This window comes from Nothobranchius furzeri, chromosome 8, assembly GCF_043380555.1.
Source record: "Nothobranchius furzeri strain GRZ-AD chromosome 8, NfurGRZ-RIMD1, whole genome shotgun sequence".
Classification (NCBI taxonomy): domain Eukaryota; kingdom Metazoa; phylum Chordata; class Actinopteri; order Cyprinodontiformes; family Nothobranchiidae; genus Nothobranchius; species Nothobranchius furzeri.
Genome location: NC_091748.1, coordinates 78,983,565 through 78,996,135, shown reverse-complemented (window position 1 = coordinate 78,996,135; position 12,571 = coordinate 78,983,565). Strand labels below are relative to the sequence as shown.

The 12,571-nt window shown below is 45.9% G+C and overlaps 1 protein-coding gene across 2 annotated transcripts in view; it reads left to right on the top strand.

The window, feature by feature from the left end:
• The window catches only part of cdc14ab (cell division cycle 14Ab), a 56,844-nt gene extending 52,105 nt beyond the window's left edge, over positions 1-4,739 (top strand). Inside the window, exons 14-16 of one of the 2 annotated variants that reach the window (XM_054737456.2) lie at positions 1-84; positions 1,738-2,089; positions 4,496-4,739. The exon at positions 1-84 is cut by the window's left edge and continues 45 nt beyond it. In XM_054737456.2, coding sequence (XP_054593431.1) covers positions 1-84; positions 1,738-2,089; positions 4,496-4,525 — 466 coding nt within the window. In that variant the 3' untranslated portion in view covers positions 4,526-4,739. The remainder of the gene's footprint in view (positions 85-1,737; positions 2,090-4,495) is intronic. The other variant, XM_054737457.2, reaches the window with a different exon arrangement.
• Positions 4,740-12,571: the final 7,832 nt, after the last annotated feature.

Sequence of the window (12,571 nt, the reverse complement as noted above, 5' to 3'; positions counted from 1 at the left end):
CTCCAAGTTCCTGGCATCCTCCGCTTCTGCTGCTGCCAAAAGGATCGGGAGGAACTCCTCATCTACAGCGTCAAACATCAGAAGGTCTGAGTTTCATCTCTTCTTCATTAGTCTCCGTAGGTCACACGTGTTCTTGTTAGGGTTGTCACGGTAACCGGTGTAGCGGTAAACCCCGGTAAAAAAGTTGACAATAATAATAACCGTCTTGTTTTTAATAACTTATATTATCTCGGTGGGTTACCGTGGCTGCGGTGTAGGCGCGGTGACCCTTACCAGCCACCGTATCATCTGCTGAAGTTGCCGGCGGCACATGCGCACTTTGTTGTTTACAACCAAAACTTTCTTGAAGCTAAAGCTGAAATAATGGTCAAAGGAGGAGACGGCAGCGCTCAGGAGGACATTTATTATCCCTCAAAGAAGACAAAGTGGGAAGTACGGGCATCTTTTGGATATTTGAAGAATGCCGAGGGAGTTTATGGAAGACGGCTATCCTGTTTGCAGCACGAGCAGAAAAAGTGTCTGTGAAAGGCAGCAACGCTTCAAATCTCATGACACATCTGCGTGACCATCACCCACAACTCTACAGTCAACGCAAGGCAAGCTAACGTTAGCGTTTTAGCTAAAATGCGTGATCCGAGGATTTGGGTTGAGGGAGAATGCAACGAGTCGCTATATAAAGCAGCCGCAGCGCCGCTACCTGCATATAAACCGTGTCGCGGACACCGCCATGTTGAAATGACGCTATGCATTACGGGGCTCCCAGGGGCAGATAAGAGTTGGTCTCTCTCCGAGAATAATTATGAATTTAACAACGATTACTGCCTGATGACATTTTCCCACATCTGCAAAGCTCACTGGAAGGACACAAACCGAGGACAATATTCTCCTGATATAGGGTTTATTACTCAAGTAAGGGTAAAAAAGTATCTGAATAGAAGGCTACTTGAGTACTGAGTATCATCTGAACTAATATATTTAAAATGATGACATCAAACAGACATAAAATAAGAAGTTATGGGCAAATATTGGTATTTTAAAGACTAAAGGGGAAAAATGTAAACAAATAAACAACTTAATTACAAAATAACACATTTTAGGCTAAATTTAGACACAAACTGAGGACAATATTTCCTGATATAGGGTTTATGTAGTTGTCTGCAAATGTAACACGTTTATAAAAAATACCACGAGAATACCGAAAACGGGATAATTTTGGTCACAATAACCGTGAGGTTACATTTTCTCAACGTGACGACCCTAGGTCTCGAGTTCGTTTAGTCCCAAAATGTTTCCTCATTTTTCGCCTTTATGTTATTCCCAGTTATCTCTCCAACTCCTCCCAAAGCCGTCTCCCATTTTTCTACCTTGATTCTAAACGGAGAACGTTTCAGCGTTCCCGTTCCACGACAACGAGGCCTCAAATCCCAGAATTCTTTAGTCTCCAGCAGCTCAGTGAGGAGCTGGGCTTAAACGTAGGACACATAGAAAATTCCCTATAGAGGTTCATGGTTCATCATCATTAGAACATGGAAGTTATGGTTCCCAACGATTCTGTAGGTCATCAGAACAAAGTTTCATAATCGTTATAAATGATAAAGTAGTTTAAAGACGCGTAGTTGCAGCTGTAGTTTTAGCTGACTGCATCAAAGTGGTGTGTGTTTGTTTGTTTTTGTTGACGTGTTTAATGCTCTTCCTGTCTGCCCCGCCCCCCCCCCCACCCCACCCTGCTGACATCAGCTCAGCTTTTGGCTCCCGATTGGCCAGCTCTCTCAGCGACCTCTACACTACCGACATGGAGGAGAATGAGAAGACTTTGTACGCTTCTGTCCCTCCCTCCTCTTCCTCCACAATCTCTATAGGCCCCGCCCCCTCACCTCTGACCCCGCCCCCCCTTGCTTGCTATGGTAACGGACCTCGCGGTTTGCAACATGAAGTCAACAACAACAACAGTGTCCTGTTCAGCAGTTCTGTGGCGCCACCTGTAGGCAAAGGTTTTATCCGACCAGCTCATCAGGATCCCTACAGGAGCTACGGGCCCTACAGCGCCACCAAGGGCCCCTCAGGACGCTACCTGAGCCGCTCCATACCTGTAAGTCCTCTGACACAGCAGCAGCTCAACTCCGCCCCTTTTGAATGATTGATTCTTCCTGTTCCGATGTCAGGAACGCTCTGGATGCAGCTACTCTTACATATCGCACTACAAAACTGAATAAGTGGTTTTAGATGACCGTGACCTGTCAGCCAATGAGAGCACAGCTCTGTTAAACCTGCGTCCATCGTGTTCCTGACCTCCCACCTGGTTTCTGACCTCTGAACTAACAAAAAGACGAGGTGTAAAGTAGACAAACACCTACATTAACATTAACAACAACATACACTCACTGGCCACTTTATTGGGTACACCATGCTAGTACCGGGTTGGACCCCTTTTGCCTTCAGAACTGCCTTCATCCTTCGTGGTTTAGATTCAACAAGGTACTGGAAACCTTCCTCACATTTTGGTCCACATTGACATGATGGCGTCACACAGTTGATGTTGATTGGCTGCACATCAGTGATGCTGATCTTGCGTTCCACCACATCCCACAGGTGCTCTATCAGGCTGAGATCTGGTGACTGTGGAGGCCATTAGAGTACAGTGAACTTATTATGTTCAAGAAACCCGTCTGAGATGATTCCAGCTTTATGACATGGCGCGTTATCCTGCTGGAAGTAGCCGTCAGAAGATGGTTATACCGTGGTCATAAAGGGATGGACATGGTCGGCAACAGTACTCCGGTAGGCTGTGGCGTTGCAACCATGATCAGGTAGTACTAAACGTCCCTCACACCATTACACCTCCACCTGCCTGAACCATTGATACAAGGCAGGATGGATCCATGCTTTCAACGCCAAATTCTGACCCTACCATCCGGATGTCGCAGCAGAAATCGGAACTAATCAGACCAGGAAGCAATGGTGTGGTCTTCTGCTGCTGTAGCCCATCTGCATACCTTGGCTGTAACCAGGTGAGTTGCTGTTGCCGTTCTACCAGCTCGAACCGGTCTGGCCATTCTGCTCTGACCTCTGGCATCAACGAGGCATCTTCACCCACAGAACTGCCGCTCGCTGGACGTCTTCACTTCAAACCGTTCTCTGTAAACCCTAGAGATGGTTGTGTGTGTCGATCCCAGAAGATCAGCAGTTTCTGAATCACTCAGACCAACCACGCCACGTTCAAAGTCGCTTACATCACCTTTCTTCCCCGTTCTGAAGCTCGGTTTGAACCGCAGCGGATTGTCTAGACCAAGTCAACAAGCCTAAATGCACTGAGCTGCCACCATGTGATTGGCTGATCAGTAATCCGTGTTAAAGAGCTGTTAGACAGGTGTGCCCAATAAAGTGGCCAGTGAGTGTATACAACACAAACAGGAATGATGTAAACAACAACATTAACAACATAAACAACCGCAGCTTTCCTAACTCCCTCTGCCTCAGACGTTGTTTTTCACCTGTTTCCTTAAACCTGCTGAAGGTGACATCACTAACTTCTCCTTGGCGGCACTAACCCACTAACCTGTGGCTGCTGCTGAGCCGAGGAACCCGCTGAGACTCCAGCTCCTCTCCAACAAAACCCAGTTAATCCACGGTAATCTGGATTATCTGAGATCCACCACAGTCCCGGGGAGGGGGTGTAGGAGCCCCCGCATGATCCCGTCTGTGGGGGTGTGAGCCGCCGCTGAAGGAATCATCAGATCAACATCAGCTCCAGTGAAGATGGCTACAAGTCAGTAACGTCCTACAGACGAGTCTACACCTCTCCTGCAGGATGATCCAACAAACTCAGACCTTCAGTCGAGGGTGAAGCTGGAATATGGACCAGAATGTCCAGCGTGCATTCTGAACCAGTGAGGATGGAGCCAAGTCAGGAAGAGCCGCTCCAAGACTCCCAGTTGATCTCCAATCCTCTCCTCTGAACTTGGGAGTCGAGCCGCTGCTCCTCCGCGTCTAGAGGAGCTGTGGTGGTTCAGGAAGTAGGTCGGGGCGCTTCCCGGACATCTCCAGGTGGAGGTGTTTCCAGCAGATCCTGCTAAGAGGACACCTTGGGTGGATTCAGGTCACACTGGAGGGGTCACATTCCAGTCTGGTCCAAAGTCTCCCTGATGGCCCACCAGAGCAGCAGGAGGGGGCGGGGGCGCGAACGGAAACCCGCATCTAGAACATTTAAAGAAAACGAAGACGTTTCGGTCTGAAAGGAAGCCTTTGTGGTGGCCATGTTTGATCACCAGACCAGACCCGGTCCAGCTGTTCAGGAGGACGGTGTTTTGGTTTGATGCAGAAAACCACAACAAACTGCTGCGACTCCCGCTTATAGACGTAACGTCGGTTTACACGACAGTTTCCTGGATCGGTGTTCCGGTCTGCGGGAGAAAATGGAAACGGGATTCGGATGAAGCAGGATTCTGGTTGGCTGTGCTCTAGCGCCGACTCTAAAGGTGTTTCTGTTTGTTTCCAGTCTCTTCGCTCCGAGTACATCCAGTACTAAACCCACAGACCGCAGCAGAAGACTCGCTACCCACAAGCCCCAGCCCGCCGCCCAGAGTCCTCCGGCGTCCAAACCAAACCAGCACAAGCTGGCTCCTCTGGACTGAGCCTGCTCTCTGTTCATATGTAAATGATCTGTATGTAAATATGTTGTAATCTACACGCGTGTTCGGCTCCAGGTGCAGATTTTATAACTCTTATTGGTCTCAGAAGAAGAGGGTATATTTTTGTCTTACCGGTTTAAAGTATTCTTGCTTTGGGAAACTGAAGTGTCAGCTGTTGTCATGGTTACAGACAGTATTTGACTCCTGTCCGACCGCGTTAATCAGTGTTTTGCAAAATAACGGTGATGGGGGGGGGGGGGGGGGGGTCTGCAGCGCCACCTTAAAACAGCTGTTAGACGGGACGTGTTGGTGTCAAGAGCCAGTAGCTCTAGTTCCACTGACACAAGAATAACTGTTAGGAGCTTATCTTCATCCCAGGAAAGCCAACAAGTCATTAATCAATTCAAACAGGAGCAAAAACTCCAAACTCAACTTTTTAAACTTCATTTTTAACCTTCTTCCTGTTGGCTCCAGCACACCTTCAGGCTTCAGAGCAGCAGCTTTTCTGCTCAAGTCGTATTTCTTGTTTCTTTGCTGTCAGACTGAAGAACGAGTCAGTAGCAGCCTTCAGGGGGCGCTAGAGACAACCACCTCGCTTTTATTCTTAATCACAGTTTGCTTAGACCAGCGAAGTTCCTTAGGTTCACTTTTATTTATGTTCCACAAGTTCTGCAAACGGTTCATGTGCAGTAAACACGGGTCGCTCCACTGGTACCACGGGTCGCTCCACGGTACCACGGGTCGCTCCACTGGTACCACGGGTCGCTCCACTGGTACCACGGGTCGCTCCACGGTACCACGGGTCGCTCCACTGGTACCACGGGTCGCTCCACTGGTACCACGGGTCGCTCCACTGGTACCACGGGTCGCTCCACGGTACCACGGGTCGCTCCACTGGTACCACGGGTCGCTCCACGGTACCACGGGTCGCTCCACTGGTACCACGGGTCGCTCCACGGTACCACGGGTCGCTCCACTGGTACCACGGGTCGCTCCACTGGTACCACGGGTCGTACCACGAGTTATGCTAAAGTTAAAGTCCCACTAGTTGTCACACACACACACACACACACACACACACACACACTGGTGTGTGAATGCTGTTCTCTGCAGGTGACCCGTCCCCTGGGGAAACGGTGAGCTGCAGACAGCCGTGCTCAGGAACCGTTTGGTGGTTTAATCCCAGTCCAACCCTTAAGGCTGAGTGTCAAGTGGGGAGGCATTGGGACCCGTTTTAAAAGTCTTTGGTACAACCCGACCGTGGATTTGAACCCACAATCTCCTAGTCTCAGGGCAGGCACTCATGCCTCTGGGCCACTGAGCTGGTGGTTGATGGTTTGACCTTTGACCTGCTGCAGATGAACTTCAGGACTCAGGAGCATCATGTTTCCTGTCCTGTGTTTTAACTGCATCGGTCAGGCGACGCCATCAGAACTAGATGTGTCGGATCAGAACTTCGCACCTGAACGATGAAGGACAACGAGGGCGTGTTTCCATCCGATTCGACTCAAAGTGCCTTTTTACAGCCTGTGTTGGGACGAGGAGCTGGTGAAGAAGAGAAGATTTGACCTGAAGCTGAAACATCTGATCTGTTTTACGTGACTCTGAAACATAGAGTGACTTAGGTCTGTTCGATCTGTGGCTTTTAGCTGACAGCAGAGTTTCTATTTGAATAAAAACAGGAAGTAAAAATCTTCTTTTGACTCTTTTTGTTGCTTTTCCCACCCTACTCTAGCATGGACTGGGAAACAACACTTTAGTTTATAAAAATCTGTTACAGTTTCTCTGCTACTAATGAGAATGCAGGGCAAATGATTAGAAATGATGATGAATAAACTGATCAAACGTGATCTTAGATGTTATTAAGAGCCTAATTAAGTGTATTAGAAAAATGATGTCTGGGTTTATAAAATTATCTGGCTGAATTTTTTAAGTTTTAACAATTTATCTAATTAATAATAACCCATCCAACACCGTTGTGACGAGCCTACGTTACCAGTGCGGTGGAAGTCCTCTGGAGCTCCGGTCGGCTAGCGAAGCCGCCTCGGCGTCGTAGGTCCCTTCAGATTACCCACAGCTGGATGAAGGGATACCTCCCTGGGGCGTTTTGCAGGTTAAACACATAATGGTTGATTCTGTGAAGGATGGTTCTTGCACCGCTAAAATTATTCCACAGAACAAACTGGTTTGATTCCCCAACGGCTGGTAATTTCGCATAAGCTGGAGCTTTGGCTGGAGCTGCCGAATAGAGGACCTGTTTACTCTTTTAAGGGGTTGTTTATAAATTTTGGACCAACCAGACGCCAGAGAGTGTAGGGGGCGTTTACCAAGAATTCTCAGACGTCAAACTTTATTCTCAGAAACTTATGAAAGGCTTATTTCACTTCATATGTGAAGTAAAAGTGGTAAACAGTCATCTGTTAATATCCTGATTAATATGTGACATAACTGATAATATATCATTAAACCAAGTAGACTCGTGGGGTGAATTTAGGATCTGAGAAAAGGCATTTCAAGAATAAACATTTATGTTGATTCATTCATTACTGCGAAGCAGTCAAGACGTTAAGTCACTTTAGATAAAACATTCATTGCAGATAAGAGTACTATATGGTTGTAATTAACCTGTAAAGGGAGGAATTCATGTGAGACCAAATAAGATCATTTTACTGAAGGAAAGAGTCGCCTTCTGCAGGAGAAGGAAATCCCACAAACCTGTTTAACGTGGGATTTCAATGGCACGTCCTGGTCAAAGTTGACACCAAGTTTCTTTAATTTGTTCTTGGAAGCTAAATGCCGTTCAGATCAGCTAACTAAGCAGTTTCTTTTTTCTGAATTTTTAGAATTTCCTTCCACAGAATTGCCCTGGAAATTGCCTCTTTTAGTTTGATAGGAGATCTTGGTTTAAGTCCCTATGAATGTTCAGTCCAGTTTTCCTTGAGAGCATCTCTAGACGCCGCCCCTCAGATTTAAGTTGCCGTAATTCAGTTGTATACCAAGGAGTGGGGTTAGAAAAAGTAACGGTCTGAGGTCTCAGGGGTGCCGGCTAGGGCTGCGTTGAAAAAAATCGATGATCCGATTCTGAATCGATTCTCGTACATATACATAGGAATCGATTCTCGTACATATACATAGGAATCGATTCTCGTACATATACATAGGAATCGATTCTCGTACATATACATAGGAATCGATTCTCGTACATATACATAGGAATCGATTCTCGTACATATACATAGGAATCGATTCTCGTACATATACATAGGAATCGATTCTCGTACATATACATAGGAATCGATTCTCGTACATATACATAGGAATCGATTCTCGTACATATACATAGGAATCGATTCTCGTACATATACATAGGAATCGATTCTCGTACATATACATAGGAATCGATTCTCGTACATATACATAGGAATCGATTCTCGTACATATACATAGGAATCGATTCTCGTACATATACATAGGAATCGATTCTCGTACATATACATAGGAATCGATTCTCGTACATATACATAGGAATCGATTCGTACGTCCAAAGATCGATTTAACCCTGTAAGCAGCAGCAAAATTGCTACAAGTGTCATTGCTGACTTTAATGAACCACAGCTGCAAATGTGATCCCTCATGAAGTTACTACTGTACACCAGAAGATGGCGGAGGTGTCCATCTTCAGTAGTCTGAGCGGCACTTGTGTTTATATGGAAAGTTTCTGAGTCTTTAGAGCTTGAAATCCGCCTCCCGCCGGGAGGATCCCGGTTATGGGAGAAGACAAGAGGTCTTTGGTGATGACCGACTCTGATTCAGAAGAAGAATATTGTTTCTCTGAAGATATTCACTCATCCAGTCAGAGTGGCGCTGCTGAGTAGAGCAACAGAGTCTGTGCTTGACGTGAAGAAAGTAAGGCTAAAGGAACGTAAACGTTCCACACGCCGATTCTGAAGCCTTCCCACCGTGTTCAGGACATGGTGGATTTAGAAAGGACAGTAAAAACACCGCTAGTGATGACAGACGTAGCGGGAATGTTAAAAAAGCCATCAAAACGGCAGACACATTAAAGAGCAAGTTACCCCCTACAATAAACTTACTTCACTCCCACTTCATGTTTGAAAAATGCAACAAATGCTGTTGCTTGGCAGACCGAGAAGGCGGAGCTGCTAACCAATACACACACACACACAGGCTCACCATGGCATTATGACATCATAATATACCAGATGACATCATAGCATACCTCTTAGCCAATAGCGGTGGCAGATTGAAATTCAAATCAGTGTAGAATTTTTCCCTGACGACGGCGCAACACTGACAGTTTTAGGCAGAATATTTGAATTTTAACCAAGATGCACTGAAGTGCCAAATTATTGACGACACGTGTCTGCAGCACGATTAGACACTCCTTTATGTTTTATCAGCAAAAAAAAAAAGTGATTTGGGGGTGACTTGCTCTTTAAGTATGGAAGTAAGAGTGCCACATAATCATATGTATCCCAGCCATCTGTGGACCAGACATGGACCTTTTCATGGAGCAAACGATCATTACATTCAAGGGAAAGTCAACCCCGAAGAGGTTCGAGCTTAATGAAGTCCGCTTGAATGTTGCTGAATATAAATAACTGCTTGAGTCTTGAGTGAGGCCACTATAAATATCAAAAAAGAAGTGTGTGTGTGTGTGCTGCTACAGCTTTTGGATGAATCTTGAAGTGTTATTTTAATAAAGCCCTAGGTTCGTGCTCCAACAGCAGTCCACTGAAGCGGTTATCGACACTCCTCTCTTCCTCTGTTGGCTGTCATGGGTCTGTTTGCTACTTCTGCCTGACAGCATGTTTATGAAGACCACAATTCTGAGAGAAGGATTGGGCCATACGGCCATTTTAAATAGCCAATATTTCATGAATTTGTTGTTGAATGTTAATAGTGTTAATATTCTACACAACCGCATAGTTGTGTAATTAGGGTAACAGCAGAAAAAGAAGAGTCTAAAGTTTAAACCTTAATCGAATCACCACAGGGACACTAAAGGTTAATACTTAGCACAAGCACCTTTGTGCTCCCTAACACAAATACTCGCACAACCCCGCTGCACGCACAAACCAAACATAGATCCCTTAGGCTGGTCGCTATAACCAATACAAGCCACACATACTCTGCACAGATGTTCCTTGGTCATGGCGTTCCATGGAAGCTTTCCCTGCCAGCATCTCACACCCTGCAGGTCTGTGGCGGACTGTCTCAGGGGCCTCTAGCCTACAGCTTGGGTCTGGTCTGGTCTGGTAGATCTTGGCCTCTGTTGCTCTGGTGTTCAGGGCTGTTCCTGTGCAGCCATGATGAGAGTCTCTGTGCTGTCCTTCAGACCAGCTCCTTCTAGCTACTGGTCGGATTTCTTTATCAGCCACTTCAGTTATCTGTTGGTGGTACATCCATGTAGGGGTCAGTCCTCCCATGATGGCATCTCCAGCATCTCCCCCTCTGTTCACCGTTGTCTGAGACGATCACTGAGCGTGTCGTCTGTTGGAGCCTTGACCTGGAGGTACTGATGGATCTCGGATGTTTGATCCTGGACGGTGGCTCTCACACTCACGAGTCCTGGACCTCCTTCCTTACGGCTAGTGTACAGGGTGCTGGGTTTGGGATGGATCTTTTCTTGCTTGGTTAGGAGCTTCCTGGTCTTAACATCTGTGGTCTATATTTCTTCCTTTGTTCAGCTTGTTATTCCTGCAGAATATCTGATTACTGGCAGGTGTAGGGTTAATGAACTACATATCTAGGAATTAAAGGCTGTTGCTATCAGCTTATGTTTTAATTCCTGAGAAGATCAAACAAATTAACGAATAACATTTACATTTATACATATATGGATATATATAAACAATAGATATAAATTCATACACCAACTTGCTTGGTCTATATTAATCAAAAGATTATAATATTTATTTTTAAAGATTTAATTTAATAGCAAAAGTTATTTGTTAATTCAGAAGATCTAAAGATCTTTGCTGGTTCAGTGATCAATAAACACCCACTCAGAGTTTATTTCAAGAGTCAAGTTTAAAAAGGTTAAGAAATTTATTACTAAACAATTTAAAACATGACAATTCATAAAAGCTTTGGTATTAAACAGCAACCCTGTGTTTGGATGAATCTAAGGTGAAGTGTGTTTTGTTTGCGGGTGAATGCGTGTCTCAGAACGTGTATCGAGGATGCGTTCTGCGTGGAAAAGAATTTGGTTTTGTCGGTAAGCGAGGTTGTTCTGATTGAAGAGCATTCAGACGCAATCTGTGTTCTACCTCGCCGTCAGGCGACCCTCGTTGTGGATCTGGAGGTCAGAGGAGGAGGAGGTTGAACAGCCTCAGGGTACTGGGTCCGATAGGGAAGACCGATGGTACCGACTCGTTCCGGTCCTAGAGATGCCGCGGGCACACAGGTGGAATTGGTTTGCGTCTGCAGATCCTTAAGGGATCTCGTAGCATCAGCTCGTTCTGCAGGTGTCGTTTTGTGTCGGAGCGATTCAGCCAGCAGGACAGAAATCGCTTGTTTGGTTAAAGAGCGTTGGGCGGCCGTCCCAACCTTCTCTAGAACTCACTCGCAAATGACGAGTGTTCTGTTTTATAAGATGGCCGTTATCATTTCTAACCAGTCAGGTTTGGACATGTAGAAGGAAGATGTAACAAACCCTCAGAAACACGCCTCCTGAAGATAGAACGTTCTGGTGTTATGGGAAGAGACGATGTGAGCGCAGTTACCTTTAACTTAGTCAGCTCACACAGGCCACAGTAACTAAAATGATAAATGACCCGCACTTGTAAGGACTCCAAAGCGCTTTACACGACAGTGTATCATTCATCCATTCACACACTGGTGGGGATGAGCTACGATGTAGCCACAGCTGCCCTGGGGCGCACTGACAGAGGCGAGGCTGCCGAGCACAGGCGCCACCGGTCCCTCCGACCACCACCAGCAGGCAAGGTGGGTTAAGTGCCTTGCCCAAGGACACAACAGCAGAATTCTCTGTCCGGAGCCGGGATTGAACCTGCAACCTTCCGATTACTGGACAACCCGCTCAACCTGTTGAGCTGCTGCTGCCCCAACTAAGTGCACATGATTCTTGTCATAGTTAAACATTACTGATTAATAATTATTAACCAAAGAATAATCATTCGTTTAAGTAATTAAACAGTTATAATGAACCTTGATGATTAGCAGTAAAAAGAGTTTATTTAAACGGTTCTTTTAAATCTTGAAATGTCCTCTACTTGCTGGATGGAAAAGCAGTCAGACAAGCAGACAGCTGCATAGATTAAAGGAGTGGTAGCAGACTTTACGTCTCCTGTGAAGGACTCTATTGCAGATTGGAGTCGTAGCCAGGGCAAGGTGACCCAGGCTGTGCATCTGACCTGTGAGTCTTAAAACCAGGCCATTGTGTCACGTTACACCTGTAACTGCCCAGATCAGTATTTGACTAGATTTAATGAGCATTTTTTCGTTTGTAGTTCCCATTTTTAAGAAGTGGGAAGAACGGTTTTTAGTGTTAAAGCTCCACTGCCGACAAGACAAGCCTTACAGTTTTATTCTCACCGGTGGGGCGTTACAGCTTCTGCTATCGTGCCACTCCTGATACCAAAACTTTACTAGAATTACTTTCAGTTGTTTAAAATCCCAACGGACACGGAGAAAGAGAGGCAGAGCAGGAAGAGGTGGGGGACGGGTTCACAAAAATAAGCATTAAATAAGGAACAAGAATCTGGTTCTAGACCTGCAGAAAGAGAGAGGAAAAGAAGGGCGACACAAAAATACAACAAGACCAAAATACCACTGCACCAACGACCTCCTGAAGAGAAGGGTTGAAGAAAACCTCCATGAAAGTTCACTGCAGTTAGCTAAAGCAGGAGAAAGCCAAACCGTTTTTCATGACACCGTACGATGCACTGCAGAGGAAC